This window comes from Populus euphratica, unplaced genomic scaffold (genome assembly GCF_000495115.2).
Source record: "Populus euphratica unplaced genomic scaffold, PopEup_1.0 scaffold157.1, whole genome shotgun sequence".
In the NCBI taxonomy this organism is placed as follows: domain Eukaryota; kingdom Viridiplantae; phylum Streptophyta; class Magnoliopsida; order Malpighiales; family Salicaceae; genus Populus; species Populus euphratica.
Window position 1 is genome coordinate 254,386 of NW_011500044.1, and position 16,643 is coordinate 271,028.

The 16,643-nt window shown below is 37.1% G+C and overlaps 1 protein-coding gene across 2 annotated transcripts in view; it reads left to right on the plus strand.

The window, feature by feature from the left end:
- The window catches only part of LOC105107368 (uncharacterized), an 8,234-nt gene extending 3,684 nt beyond the window's left edge, over positions 1–4,550 (plus strand). Inside the window, exons 3-4 of one of the 2 annotated variants that reach the window (XM_011001268.1) lie at positions 8–519; positions 4,317–4,550. In XM_011001268.1, the coding sequence (XP_010999570.1) occupies positions 8–519; positions 4,317–4,335 (531 nt within the window). In that variant the 3' untranslated portion in view covers positions 4,336–4,550. Of the gene's footprint in view, positions 1–7; positions 842–4,316 lie in introns of those variants that run through there. The other variant, XM_011001267.1, reaches the window with a different exon arrangement.
- Positions 4,551–16,643: the final 12,093 nt, after the last annotated feature.

Genomic DNA, 16,643 nt, shown 5'->3' on the forward strand with positions numbered 1-16,643 from the left:
CTTCAAGTTCCTGCTGAAGTCTGTGGATATGAATGATAAAATGCACACTCATATGTGTACAGCCTTTGACATTGGGTTGTTGTTAAGTGCTGATGGGGAGATTTCTTTCCCTGAATCGAACATGTTGTATATTGGAAACGTCAAGAGCTCTCTGATGTTGTCCTTCTTTCTTGTAATATTATGCCATCGGCCTAAAACGCTGAGAAGCATGGTGATTTTGAGTTCTGAGAGTTATGGGTCAGAAGATAAGGCACAGTATAGATCTGAAGGGAATGTGTTTATGGAATCTGAACAGGTTGCCAGGTTTCATGCTTTGAGTTCGAAGACAAGAGTGGAAGAGAGCTGGCTCAAGGATCCACAGAATTTGGTTTGTTGGTTTGAGAATCATGAGGAAAATAAGCATCAGCTTGCGGAGAAGTTGTGGCTTATTCATAAATGGGAAGGAGAGAGATGCAACATGAATCAGTCAATTGTAAAGAAGAGCGACGTGGAGGAGTTGCTGCATGCTTTCGATGAGGACATTGATGAAAACAATGAAAATGAAGATTTCTTCTGAATGTAGTAACATGAATACTATGGTAAGTTCGAGGGTTTGCTTTACTCCCTAAAATTAGAAAATAATGCTTGAGTTAAATGGTAATCTTTTAACTGTTACAAGCGTTTTTTTTTTTTTTTAATTTAGTTCTAGGATGGAAATTTAATAACTTGAAAATTCGTGGAAGTAGTAACTTTCGGCATGAGACTTTGATTGAGAACTCAGTTTCTCATTGAACTATGGAATGTGTTATGAAATTGTTGTTTCCTTAATTGCAATACAAACATGTTTTTTTTTTTAGTTCAAGAATGGAATTGTAATAACATGAAAAGGCGTGAAAGCAGACATGAGACTTAATTGAGAACTCAGTCTCTCATTGAACTATGGAATGTGTTATGAAATTATTGTTTCCTTAATTGCAATACAAGCATGTTTCTTTATTTAGTTCAAGGATGGAAGTGTAATAACTTGAAAAGGCGCGAATGTAGTGACTTTCGACGTGAATAGCATGCAACTTTGAACTATGGAATGTGTTATGAAATTGTTGTTTCCTTTATTGCAAATAAGCATGTTTTTTCTTTTAATTTAGTTCAAGGATGGAAGTGTAATAACTTGAAAAGGGGCAAAAGTGGCAACTTTCGACGTGAATTGCATGCAACTTTGATTGAGAACTTGGTTTCTCATTGAACTAAACCAGCAATTTACACAGGTATTGTGTGCCACAATTTTATGAACGATTTTTACTGATTAAGAGTGAAAATACTATTCCTATTGAGCATTGCATTCATAATCTGCTTCCATCCTGATTTGTGGCGGAATATGCATAGTTGATAATCATACATGCTGATCTCGGCAAGATAAAATTGCCAAGAACAAGCTCAAATTCAGCAATGATCTATGGTGGTTGGATAAGCAATGTGACTATTCTGATCTTTAATTTATTGTGATGTTATGGTTGATGTTTCTGATAGTCTTTTTTTTTACCACTTTAGTTAGCAATGCTTTGTTTATTCCCCCCCTTCATGATATGCGTTATCAAGCTCAAGCGGGTTGCAGATGGTTAATCAATTGATTAGGATTCTGAAGAGAAGTCAACCAAGCACCCTTTTGTGACATTTTTGCATGTTTGGCTTTCATTTGTTTTTTTTAAGAATGTTTTGTCTATCAACTTTCTCTGTTGATAGTCGGGAAATGCTTGAAATCCCAAACTGGCAAGAATAGCAGACTTGAAAGCCTTTTCCTACATCGTCATTAGGCATGGATAGATGCATAATTTGAATAGAATGGAGTATAATTATAAAACCCACTTCGGCCTAGCAAGTGAACTCGGTGACTGAAAACCTAGCCATGGTCGGGTTTTATGTCCAATTATTATTATTATTTTTTAATCAAAATAACATTATTTGAACAACCTATTAAAACTCATGACCCCGGCCTGCTTTGGATAGGGTAAGAGACCAAGTTGGGTGTTGTGACTATGAAACGGAGAGGGGCCTTGTCGCACCTTTGAGTCACCCACAGAGAATGACAAGCTGTCACTGAATTGGAAAGGGGTGAAAGATAGTGATTTCCAACATGAATAAAGGACGCAGTTTCTCATTTAACCAAACCAAGACCATCGACACACAGGTTTATGTGCAAAATTTACATGAACGATTTTTACAAATTAAATATACTATTGTTTTTATTTAAACTTTTTAATTTGAGAAAAGTCATCGATTATAATTACCTTTTAAACTTAAAATAAAAAAGTTGATACAAAATCGGGTCAAAATTTTGTTTTGATCACAAGTTTAAATTTTCTACTTCACACTTCTCAACTTTTAACTTGTACTGTTTCTCCTTTTTTTTTTTTGAAAAAATTATTTTGAATATTTTTCTACCAAACTTGCTTTTATATTTTTGTTAAAAAAATATTTGTAACTTAGTAAATTCAGTCTAGCTTATTCTTAGGTTGGGTAAGTTAATTCAATTTAAATTAACTTAAAAACTAATCCAAAACACCGATGTTTTAATATTTTATTAAAAATTTAAAATGTTATTTAAGGGTATTTTTTTAAAAAATTAAATTAGATTTGAATTGGGTTGTACTATGCCCAATTTCTACTTAGTTTAATCTAAAATTTAGTTTAGATTAAATCTCGAGCGGACGAGTGAGCGACCTAAAGGTGGTTATATGTAAAAAATAACTTTTGATTTATAACTCAAATGCGGTCATAAAACATACAATTGGTGGAAGAACTAAATTAAAATAATTCGAAAATCCAGGGTTATAAAGAATAGTTAATTAGTTTTGTTAAATTAGAGGGACTAAATTGTATTTAACTGTATATCCAAGTGAAACGGGTGCTTGCCACGTGTTTTCCAACATGCTTTTAATGTAGTGAGTAGGTGTGGATGGACTTCCATTCCATGTAAGCTAAGCAAACGAGATTGTGTTCTGTCTGTTTGGTTCTGTCGTCACCCTGCTCGAAACTTACCGATGCTCTGATCTCTCCCATCCAAACCCTAATCTCAGAGATCACTGATTACTAATCACAGGTTAGGGTTTGCATTTTCTATCTCAAGTTAGGGTTTCAATATTGTTTGCTACGGCTGAATCTTTCATTTTTTTATTTGTTGGCTGGTGGGGTCAAGTGTATCTATTCATGCTCTTAATTTTAAAAGTAATTCTGAAACTTAGAGATTGTTGATAAGTATAAATCTTAGATAATCAATGTAATAGTTAGTCATTATTGTTCAATTAATTTTTTTATGTTTGGAAAAACTCTTTACTTTTTTTTTTTTTGAGGCTATTGAAGCCATACTAACCATATTTAGTTTTTGACTAAACTTTATCTTGTTTAATTTCAGTTGAAACCTTTGAATCCAATCTTTCGAAGAAAATGTCGGTGTCCAAATTGATCAAGAAAGACTGTATTTTGGATGTATCATGCAGATTCATTCAATTACCTGATGAATTGATTGTATCCATCCTGAAAAAAACAGGAGACCCTAAAACCCTTATTTGTTGCTCGGCAGTTTGCAAGCATTTGCAATGCCTTGTCTCCAAAGTTGACTCACTCTCCCTTAGATTCTCGTATCCGGGCACTGCAGGTGATTATCTCCCATGCTGGAAATCACATTATCACATTCCACAACCAGCAATTCCTGCCCTCATGAAAGTGTTTGCTAATATGATCTCTCTCAAAATCGAGCTCTGCCTTTGCCCTTCACTGGTCCCTCGGTATTCTGGAATAGCTCGCACCCATGGCTTCAAGTTCCAGCTGAAGGCAATGGATATGAACGATGAAATGCACACTCAAGTGTGCATGGCATTTGAGGTTGGGTTGTTGTCAAGTGATGGCGAGGGGATGTTATTACCTGAATCAGAAGCATTGGATGTTCTAAACGTCAAGAATCCTCTGATGTTGTCCTTTTTTCTTGTAATATTATGTTATCGGCCTAAATTGCTGAGAAGCGTGGTGATTTTGAGTGCTGGGTTACTTGGTTATGGATTAGAACGGTATGTACCAAAACATAAGGAGATGTATAGATCAGGTGGGAATGTGTTTATGGAATCTGGACAGTTGGCCAAGTTTCGTACTTTGAATTCAAGTACGAGACTGAACGAGAGCTGGCTGAAGAATCCGCAGAATCTTATATGTTGGCTTAAGAAGCATGAGGAGAATAGGTATCGGCTTGGAGAGAAGTTGTGGCTTATTCATAAATGGGAAGGAGAGAGATGCAACATGAAGCAATCAATTGTAAAGAAGACAGATGTGGATGAGTTGCTGCGTGCTTTTGATGAAAATCCATGAAAATGCAGATTTCTTCTGACAGTAGTTCGAGAGTATAATGGTAAGTTATAGGGTTTGCTTTACTGTCTAAAGTTAGAAAATACTGCTTTAGTTAAATGGTATATCTTTAATTGTTACAACTGTGTTTGAATTTAGTCTGATGATGGAGGTGTCATGGACCGTGTTATGAAATAGTTGTCTCCTTAATAACATTACAAGCATGTTTTTTTTATTTAGTTCACTGATAGAAGTGTAATAAATTGTAAGGGTGTGGAAGATTGTAACTTCCGATGTGAATGGTATTCAACTTTGATAGAGAATTCAGCATCCCATTGAACTAAACCACCGATATATGTATACATATACGAACGGATTTTACAGATTGGAAGAAGAAGTACTAATACTGTGGAGCATTGGATTCACAATCTGCTTCCAAATCAATTTGCATCGGAATCTGAATACCTGAACAGTGTAACTAATATGCAACCTTACTCGTCTCGGTAGGGGAAAACTGACCGAGAGCAAGCTCAAAATTCTGCGCAAGGGCTAAAAGATTAGCAATAATCCGTCTAGGTGCAGATAAAGGAAGAGTCGATGAGTTTCAGGGCATGAACGTCAACTTTCCAGTCTGATGCTAGAGCAATCTGCTTACTGCTTTACTGCTTACTGCTTATAAACCATCTTGTTTGCCAAAGGCTAAAACATGATAAATTATCACTTGCCACTGCTTCGGCAACACCGTGTTTTACCGCCTCGCTGGCCTCGCTATTGCAGCAAAAGCAGGGGAAGATGGCACTTTTTCGCCTATAAGATTATGTTTGAGCTTCCTTTATCAAATATTAGCTGTTCCCTAAAATTCCAGGCTGGTGCAAGTCGCTAGATGATCTCTAAGAACGGAACGAGATGTGGGCTTTATACTTGTTAGCCAGGGCTGTTGGCTAATAGGATAGCTTGACTTTAAACTTAACGCAGGCCCGCAGGGAGCAGCCTTGTCTCATCTTTATCAGGCTGGGCGCTAATATTTGAGGATAATATTAGGGATTTGGGCTGTAATGCTTAACATGTCTTATAAAATTGCCATAGCTATTGAACTCCAATCCTTTGTGACACATTCCTTCTCACAAGAAAAGATATCTGCTTCTCTGCAATTTGCATCTTCAAGACATGGGAAGACGCGTATAGTCCCAAGAACCCCATAATCACGTTAAGAAGGTCTACAAGACTTACTGCCAAATTCCAGAAACTCCCAGATGAATTAGTCCTCCCAATCTTTTTCAAAGTTACGAGATGATACCGAAACCCTGATTCACTGTTCCTATGTTTGCAACAAGTGGGCGTCTCTTGTCTCCAAACTTGATACTCTCCCCTCCAGATTCTTCATTCCAATATCTTATGAAGGTTTTCCAAACCTTAAATCTCTTGGGGTTAAGGTCAGCCTGAGCTAACTTCTAATGATCATACCTACAGATTGAAGACAATGATGGTGTATGCTGATGATAACAGTTATGCAGGTTCTTTGTTGATGACATTGGAGATTGGATTGTTAACAAACGGTGCTTCATTGTCTCTTGAAACGAACCGAGGAAAACCTGGTAAAAGAAGTGCTCGTAGTCGTTCTTTGTTGGAGGTTTATACGCTAATGTTAGAGAATATGCCTAAAACATTGACAAGTTTGGTGATTATGACCGCTAAGGTAAATCTAAGATGGAATTAATTTTGAAGTCCTATACGGGGTGAAAGTCCTTGTGCATTCAACTCAGTGAAAAAGAATTTCATTGGCGAAACAAATGATGTTAAAGAATCTGAGATTATCGCTCCCTGAAGGAAAACTCTTCTCCATTTCATGGTTCCCGTGAGGGTGGAATTCATGGCTGAGTTGCCAAAAACTTCAACAGGAAACATTCAGAAATTACAGTTAATGGGATTGGCGCTAAATTTTGTTGTCACTGAGAAGTTGCCAAGCAAGAAAACTACTGGAAGCAGCCAACCTTGGGCATCTGGTCATGTCAATACAGAAGTACCAGGATATGCTCACGTTCATGAACAACAGAACAAGTTTTGCTCTGACTCGTCCTAGAACTTTGAATTTAATATTTGATTTAACATTGGAATAAGATGTGTAGAGGTTGGTTTAATAGGTAACTTTGTTAAGATTAATAAGAATAATCTCTTCTATTTATCCTTGTCCAATAAGAAAAAAAATATAATAACTAAAGAGTTATATTATAATTTTTTTTTGTCTCCAAATATATCAATAATTTCTCCACACACACACATATGATATTTTAGGAACGGTAAAGCATACACATTTCAGATTTGAACCAATTTTACACACTTGAAATAGAGAAATTATTATTATACAAAAAACGAAGAAAGAAATGGAGAAATTATTAAGGATGAGCTCACATTCACAAATTGGTAGCATAGTTACAATACCTGACTCGAGGGCCAGCTCGTGAGTCAATGGATCCAACTAGATTTTGATATTTTCATTAAAAAACCAAAAAACAAAGTCGTTTTAGATAAAAAAATAAAAAAAAACTTTTCCACTATCCTCGCTCTAGATTAGTGGATCACTAAGTTGACCCAATAGATCGGACTGGATATTATAATTAGAACACCACTAGAAAATTAGAAAACATGGAGGAAATATTCCATCAGCATTCAAGGAAAAATATTCATTAGTGTAGGAAATATTGTTGAATGCAAGATTGACAATAGGCTATTATCCATAGCTTTAAATCTAAACACATTAAAGGATTGAGTGACCTAAGGTTTGACACAACTGACACCTGACATTAGACCACTATGAAGAGCCATGATTCCTTTAATTTTGTTGCCAATTTTCCTATCTCCGGCTGTTGTTTGAAGACCTATTAACACTTTAAAAATTAGATATGTTATGAGGGCTATTATTGTTGTTGTTACAACCTTCACAAAAGCATCTTCCACCACGATTGAAATTGTAATTGTTATTGTATAAACTAGAAGTATAAAGTTGGACAACATAAGTTGATTGGGGGGTGAATTGGTATGGGTAGTAAGGAGTAGTGACAATAACACCCATGAATTAAAGGGAGGTCTTGTGAAGGAATTCATGAGTTAAGAGATGATCATGAAGATCTGCATTGAAAAAGGTTTTGTTTTAGTTACAAAGCTTGTTATCAAGTCTTTGAATTCACCCCGAGGACCATGAAATGCATACAAACTAAAGTTTTCTAGCGAAATTGGTTGGTTAACAATAACTAATTCATCAAATAATACTATGAGAACCATAAAGTAATCAAACTAGTTGATGAACTAATTCATCAAAGCTTTTTGCATAAATATAGTAATCAAATCATCACTCCTTAAAGATCTTGAAAAGAACCATGAAATTGCATATTATGAGAATTAGATGAAGAAAAAAGGGTTTGCTTAAGAGTACGCCAAACACAATGCAAGGTTTGGTAATTGACAATAGGATGTAATACATCCATTGAAAAAAAAAAGGTACTTTACTCAAAATAAGTTGGTCCTGCTATTTCCAAAAAAAGTTATTAATCTGAAGAGAGATACTATCAGCAACAACCACACGAATAGGAGGACATGAAAAAGAACTATCAATAAAATGAAAAACAACTTGTCTAAGGATATATGGTTTCATCTGTATTTACCGATAAAGATAATTTGTGTTTGTAAGTTTCAAAGAAATAATTTGATGAGTATTGGATAAGGAAACAATTGATGCATCCATGGTGGCAAGATTCAAGGTTATAGCAGGGAAAGGGTGCAGAATAGAGGGAGAAGAAATAGTCTAAAGATTCACAGCAGTAATAAGGGAAACTTCCAAAGTAGAGGAAGAAGAAGTATGCATCAGTGGCTAAAAAGAAGAGTCCATTGAGAGAAGGAAAGAGAGTTTTAAAGTGTAAGAGATCTTATATCAAGTTCAGAATAATAAGAAACTTAATTTATTAGTTAACTAACTTTTTTTATTTATATATGATAGACGATGTACCATAATTAATGTAGAGATTACAACACAAAAATAATAAACCTTTTCTAAATATATACAAGCTTATATTATGTAATATACTATAATAATATATGAGTTAGAATTGACTAAAGGCAACTATATGTTATTTATTTCTTATTATTACCAATTCCATAAAAAATATTATTTTTTAAAATTTTTAACTTAATAATAAAATTGATAAAATATAATTGATATCCATTAATTAAATACCCATCATCTCTTCAATTATAACACACCTAAGTTATAAAATCAAACTTAATTTTATAAAATGATAAATAAAACCAATTCGCTCCAAATCCCAAACAAAACCTAACAAATAAATCATGCATTAATACAATAAAATTATCTAGAAAAAAAGCTATAAAACACTTGAATATACAAGTCAATTACAAATACCACAAAAAAAATCTTAATAAAATAACCTTAAACATAAATGAGTTAAAAAAATGACAGGTTTGCTTACTTGGTGCAGTGAAGGCTCACAAGAAATAAAACCAAAGAGGAAAACTAACACTAATTACATTTATAGATCGATGCTGTCGAGTTGAGTGGCTAGATTTGTGAATGAGGTGATAGATTGGCTAATTAATTAATTGGGAGAGAGGGGTTGCTATTTTAAAAGAGAAGGTTAATTCATTTAGATTTTTCAATGAAATTTTATTAAGTATGATTGATATGTCAATTTATTGACAAAATGGTTGACATATTTTTTTATTAATTTGTTTAAATTGTTTTATTTTTTTGTTGTTTTCATTGGAAATTATGGATGAAAATATTTTGTTGCTTTCTTTCATCAATAATTACTGATTGAATATTTTCCATCAATATTTTTATTATTATTTGCTAATTTTCTGATAATGGGAGTGATAGGTATAAAAGTCATGGTGAGTCTTGTTCACGCAATAGATTTTCTTTAATCAGTCTTTATGTAGGTTATGAAATCTGTTTGGATAACTTGGATACATTAAAATGAAAACAAATCTTTTAATAGAAGTTTTATTCAGTGATAAAGGATAAATCTTTTTAAAGAAGTGAACCAATAAAATTGCTGTGGCTATTAAATCCTCGTCTACCATAAATGGCAACTGAAACCTAGTGCTGTTCACCATTCCCATATAATTTCCCTCTCATAGGAACCCAATTCTTGTCAAACTTCAACCCTACCTACTACAATCTCTCTCAACTGCATCTTAAACAAGAGAAAAAGAAAATGAAGAGATTCATATCAGCCCAACAAAGCCACAATCAAGAGTTGACGTTGAGGAGATCAACAAGATTGACAGACAAATTTCAGAAATTACCTGATGAACTGACCGCCAAAATCTTTTCAAAATTGGAAGATGACCCCAAAACCCTCATTCGCTGCTCAGCTGTTAGCAAGAAGTGGGCATCCTTTGTCTTCAAGACCGTCCATCTCTCCTTCATATTTTCCAGTACACCTGAAAGGAGTCGTTTTTTTCCAAGCTCAAAACTACACAACCATATTTCATCATCTGCAATCCCTGCTATCATGAATGCGTTTTCAAATCTGGAATCTATCGAAATTAAGCTCTGTCGGTGCCCTTCTCGAGCTCGACAACCACCTTGTTGTCAAAACGTCACCAAGATGAACGTTGTGTGGACAGGTGATGATTCTCAAGCTGTTACATGCATGGCATTTGATGTTGGATTGTTATCAACTATAGAAGGGGCTAAGCTGTCTCATCGTTTGAGCGAAGAACAAAAATTCGCTACCCTCCTAAGTTCTTCGGTAATGGACTTCTATTGGACAATGTTAGAACACCGCCCAAAATCATTGAGAAGGGTCGTGATCATGAGTGCTAAGATGGAAGGGTTTAGATCCGGAGGGAAGGTTTTTATAAGTTACGAACAACTCTCAAAATTGCGTGATTCGGTTTCGAATTCAAGAGTGAACGAGAGCTGGCTCGAAGATCCACAGAACGTGGTTTATTGGCACAAGAGGAACACTGACAAGGAGCGTTTGCTTCAGGAACAGGTGTGGCTTGTTTATCACTGGCAATTTGTACTAGCCAACAGAAAATTTACATTGAAAGACCTGAATTTAAAGAAGGCAGATTTGATGGAGGTGTTGGATGGATTGGATGCTACTGCTGCTGGTGGTCACAATGGCACTGGAAAGCGCAGATTTCAGTATCAACAGTAATAATTCCTCTGTAAGTTCGGGATTCTCTTTATTGTTTGAAGTTACTCTTACATATTTTAGTTCGGATAATGAATTTTTGGTAGTTATTACATCTTATGATTTGTTTCAAGTTAGTAAAATGAAAGAGATTGAAATTAAAAAATGCAATTGCTGTTTTTTTTTTGATAACTGAAGTATTGCATTAAATCGCCAAAAGATGGCCGAAAGGTCAAAATACAAATCTGCATAAACTCAAGTTTAGCAAATTTATCAAAATAAGAAGGAAAACAAGACTAAGAAACCACAAAACAGTAACAACAACCAAAGGATGCAGCTTTGTCTCCACACAACCAAACTACCAAGCTATATTTCCAGGGGATATTTCCATAAAACCAAACTTCCATCTCGTTTCTGATTTATATTATTACTATTTCTTTCCATCTTAATTTCATCTTCTTTTCCATATCGAATGAGATCTTCAGTCCATACTACTAACATCTTGAAACATCATCCCCTCCTTAGTCCTACTCTGATTTGCCAAAAATAAAATGGAAGAGAATGAATGATATGGTGTAGAACCAGACCGCTTCTTACCACTTGCTGGAACCAGCCATGGCCTCTCTAGAAATCAACCTTCAACACCTAGAAACAAGCCATGAAATAATAAAATCATCATCAACAACACCCAATTCTAGCTAATAACCAGCCATGTCCTCTCTAGAAATCAACCTTCAACACTTAGAAACAGGCTAGCCTGAGAATTGTTGTTTCCCTTGATGAGAATATAAATTCTTATGTTAATTTCCGAGTTCTAGGACGAAAAAAAGCTAGCCTGAGAACCCCGACAATTTGGTTTATTTTCTTCATAGCCCTTGTCGAAACAAACATTGCCTAAGCGCTCGGTTCAAGAGAGCTTATTGCCTGTTTATATTTTGATAGCATCATGGACTGAATATTATAGGCGGGATGTGCCAATAAAGTTCGAAATCGAACATGTAGATACTTTTGTGATGGGGAGGGATGTGAAATGACTTGTTAGGTGGTTGAAGATGCCAGCTTAGTAAATCTTTCTTTTGATTATTAGTTGGTCTCTTGCTTATCATGTTTCTTCTCATGTTTTTGGTATTTAATCTGGTCTTAATTTATTGATATTGATGTCAACTTGTTTGCATTACAGCCAAGTTATGGATGCCTATTTTGATTTAGATTGCCTCTCTAACTAAAAATTGAGGTTATGTTCGCTTCAGGTTGAAGATCATAGCCTTTCTTTAGCTTGACATTCACAGTATTGAATTATGTTTACATCTTATTATATTGGAATTTGGATTTCCTGTACGTTTTTCTACCTTGCAATGCTAGACTAGTAGGGTATAGTGTCATCGTTCTTGTTACCAAGATGCATATCTTGGAGTTTTTCACGGTGCCCAAATTTTTTAAGGGACATCGTATTGTAACCAAATTATTTATAAAAATAGAACAAATTTTTTTAACAATTATTTATTAAAAAAAAAACTCCATATGAAGCATATGCGGTTTTGGTCTTTTGCTATCAAGTTAGAGAAATTGATGATGATGAGATGGTAAGAATTGTAATTATTTTGCAGTACAATTATGGTTATTGAGTTGTGGATGGTGATGGTATAATTATCCTTGTCTATTTAAGAACTACGGTTATGGCAAACATTGTAACATATGTTTTAATTCTCCGCAGGGTGGAAATGGCAGATGAAGAGCTCCATGTACCAATAAGTCTGGTGAGTTTTGATTAGGCATTCGATGGTGCACCGCCTCGAAGTTCAGAAAAGCTCTGCAGACACATTCAGCAGTTTTCTTTTACTGTTGTATTTTAGTACTCATACATGGTTGCTATGTTTTCCTTATTGGTTTGAAGATTAAACGTGAACCCTAAATCATTATTCAGAACTGCTGAAATTTGAGATTTGTAATAATTGGCCATGAGTTACTCCATGGTTTGAACTTCAATTTAGAGAAGCGTGCAATGCATCATCTATCTAACATAAGGTTTATCTCTTTTGTCACTCCCATATCTTAGAGATGATGTCATGTTCGAGTATGGCATGTCTCCTTGGTGTAGAATTGTGAAGGGATTTCACGATTGCAAACTGTTAGGTTAGTTGCCATTAATGTGCAACAACCATTTGCTATTGCACCAACCATGTGCACTCATCCAAGATGTCAAAGGTTGGCAGCCACCATTGTTGAAGAAGAGTTGGAGTTGGCAGCCACCTTTGTTGAAGAAAAGCCTCCATGAATGCCTATAAATAGAGACATATGCAAGAGAGCAAAATGAGTGAAGAGAAATATGAAAATGTGAAGAGAGTAGAGAGGAAGAGAGAGCTGCAATGGCAGCAGCTGCAAGTGCAGCAAAGAGAGTTGAGAGTTGAGTATGAGAAGGTGTAATCCTCCTCCTCCATGTATTTGTTTTGTATTCTTTCTCTATCTCTAAATATATTGACTTCTCCCGTGGATGTAGGCGATTTTGCCGAACCACGTTAAATATTGTGTCAATGTGCTTGGCTCTCCTATGAGCAAGTATCAGAACATCACCGATCGGAATTCCCAACAAATCTTTTGTGCCGAAGAGAGGGTATATCAATGTGTCAGAGATATGGTATGATACTGACACAAACTTATCTCTCAGTGATTGTCACGCCCGATCATCACCGGTCGGAATTTCTCAACAATTGGTATCAGAGCGTTCGGTTTAAAGTGGTGTTTGATTTTGCTCAAAAATGAAAGTTGTCAAAATTATGTTTTGACCATACCACTGTGTAGAGGAGGAAGAGACGAAGCCATTGGTGAAAACCGCGTCGAAATCGGACGTCGGAAACCGTCGCACGCGCCGGCGGGGTGACTGTCCACGTCATCAGCCACGTCAGCAGTTCTGCACAGTCATCAGACACGTCACCTGACACATCCTCTAAATATATTAACTTCTCCCGTGGATGTAGGCGGTTTTGCTGAACCACGTTAAATATTGTGTCAGTGTGCTTGGCTCTCCTATGAGCAAGTATCAGAATCAGTCAAACTGCCATGTCATTAGGCACGTCAGCAGTTCTGCACAGTCATCAGACACGTCACCTGACACATCAGCACTCTGATCAGTCAAACTGCCATGTCATTAGGCACGTCAGCAGTTCTGCACAGTCATCAGACACGTCACCTGACACATCAGCACTCTGACCAGTCAAACTGCCACGTCAGATTTGGTTGACATATATGTCCTATGTGGATAACACGTCATTACAGCCACATCAGCTCCCTGGATTTTGATCCTGTGTGGCAGAGTCTACGTGCAACCGGTTCTGAGATTGAATCTGGGCCGTTTATCAGGCCAGAATTGTTTTGATCAAATCTTAGCCGTCTGAAGTGCGATTTGGATGATTTCAGACTTGTTTCCAGCTAATTTGATCGTTCCGGATGCAATGGTATGGTCCGATCGTTGAGATTGAGATCATAAAAGGAAGTGATGAATTATTAAAGAGAGATTGCCCAATTAGGAGGCATCTGATGGTCATCATGGTGGTCGATGGAGCTGAAGAAGAAGAAATCACACATGTTTGCCCAATTACATGTGTTGAATTATTATGTGGGGAATTTTAATTTCCTTGAGGGAAGTTAAAATTGGGACACTTTGGACACCCGATCATTTGGACAAATTGAGGTGGAGAGTGAAATTTGATGAAGACCAATCTTGACGAATCTGAGCACTGGTAGTCTCGCCAGATGTTGAGAAATCAGGTATAAAACCAGGATACCCCAGATCACTTGTAAAGGAAAGCCGCAACAAAGCTAGCAAATGGTTGTATATACGAAAAGACAGTACGATGGATAGATATGGCCTAAGAAGTTCTGGCTAGGAGATTGGGTTTTAAGCGGGACCGTTGTGACCCCTCCAATCTTTCCTGGGAACTTGCTTAGTGGAAGGATTATCCATACGGTACTATTTTCGTATATGTGACAGTTTGTTATGAAACTGTTGAAGACTAGCAGGATGACGGCACAAAGGAACAGTTGGGTTCCGTATGATCAAGGATTTGATGGAGTGGTGATTTCTCTAAGGAAGTTAGATTCGGTGACTATAATTTCTCGAGGGGAGAATTGATGAAGACCCTGATAATGGAAGAGAAATACAGCAAAGGGATAAAGATTGGCACCCTATTTAAACTTGGATAGATGTTGTGACAGGATGAGCTGCTGTCAAACATAAACAAGGAATAGGGAGAAATCTGGAGAACCAAAATTGCACGAGAGCACATGAAGATTGTGTAGGAGTACCCGGAGGATCCAACGAGGTACTATAATGAGACAACAGGTGCAAGGAGAAGAAGAGTTCCCAGATGAAGCTCAGAGCAGAGACTATGAGAAAGTTGTACAACAAAAGTCTCTTGTGCTCTTGATAAAGGCAACAAGCGAGGACCTTTCAATGCATGCAAGGATGGAAGGATGAGCTGTTGCAGATGCACCTAATTGAAGGGGTGCAAACGCCTGTGATAAAAGGCGACCACCTATGATGAAAGGCGAAGACACCAAAGGGAGTTGGTGCGGGTGGAGCTGTTAAGCAGAAAAGGCGTAGAAGCTCCAAACATAGAAATTGAGGTGGAGGATTACGAGGAGTATACCGCAACTTTCTCTTTCTATGTAATTAGTGACAAAGAATTTATGGAGCCACTTTGAAGCATCTTAGCTGAAGGAGGATGCGACTGCCTATAAAAGGCGAAGACACCTTAAAGAGAAGGTGTGAGGGCTATGAGATGAGCCCATGATCAGACCGCCGCATGACGACGAGCGAAGACACCTCAGGAGAAGGTGTGAGGGCCGTGGAAGGAGCCCAGTTCAGAACGCCCCAGAGCCAATGTGATGGCTAGGTATGAGTGGACAGATGGATAGCCAATAAAAGGGCTATGATGAGTATGGAGACAAATGCAGGATTGACTTTCATGGATATTGCCCCTATGCTAAAGATCAATGAGCTAGAAGACATTTGCCTTGGACAATAAGTGGATGACTTGTGGAGCATTAAGACGTGGCTGCTATGAAGGAGCAGAGGGCATGCGCAGGTTCCAGGAACAAGTTGACTCTTGTCAAGGTGGTGAGCTCGGTAATGGCATTGTAATACTCAGAGTATGAAGACAGATATGGATCAACCTTTTATGGGCTGCCCCCATGGTTAAAGGTGGAAAGCTACCTGGACTCTTGAGACTAAGAGCGAGAGACTCATGGAGAAGTAAGGCGTGGTTCCTAGGGTGGAACAGAGGGCAGGCGCAACTCCTGGATGAGTAGACTCTTGGAAGAGTGGTGAGCTTGTGATCATATTGAGATACTCAGATAATGACTGTCACACTTGAAATATCCGTTTGAGGGGGTGTTGTAAGCCTTGATGTGAGGCTTGAGGAATCATTCCGGACTGAGCGTGGTTGATACGCTCGAAGGGGAATGTTGTTCCAGAGACAAGCGTTAACACTATTCAGATGTGATGTGGCAGACCATCTGGTTATAGTGATCCTTTTGTGTGAGAAAAGGTGTGCTTAGGTCACTCTGATGATTAAAAGGTTTGGCAAGTACCTATAAACTTGGCTACAAAAGCTCTCAAAATGGAAAGTTTGGAAGAGCTGCAAGATGCAAGCTTGTGTTGAAGAAGAATGAGGACAGTTGCCCCACATGAATGGCAAAGGGGGTAATTGTTAGGTTAGTTGCCATTAATGTGCAACAACCATTTGCTATTGCACCAACCATGTGCACTCATCCAAGATGTCAAAGGTTGGCAGCCACCATTGTTGAAGAAGAGTTGGAGTTGGCAGCCACCTTTGTTGAAGAAAAGCCTCCATGAATGCCTATAAATAGAGGCATATGCAAGAGAGCAAAATGAGTGAAGAGAATTATGAAAATGTGAAGAGAGTAGAGAGGAAGAGAGAGCTGCAATGGCAGCAAAGAGAGTTGAGAGTTGAGTATGAGAGGGTGTAATCCTCCTCCTCCATGTATTTGTTTTGTATTCTTTCTCTATCTCTAAATATATTGACTTCTCCCGTGGATGTAGGCGATTTTGCCGAACCACGTTAAATATTATATAAGTATGCTTGGCTCTCCTATGAGCAAATATCAGTACATCACTGGTCGAAATTCCCAACAAAAGCAAGGGAATTACCTTAA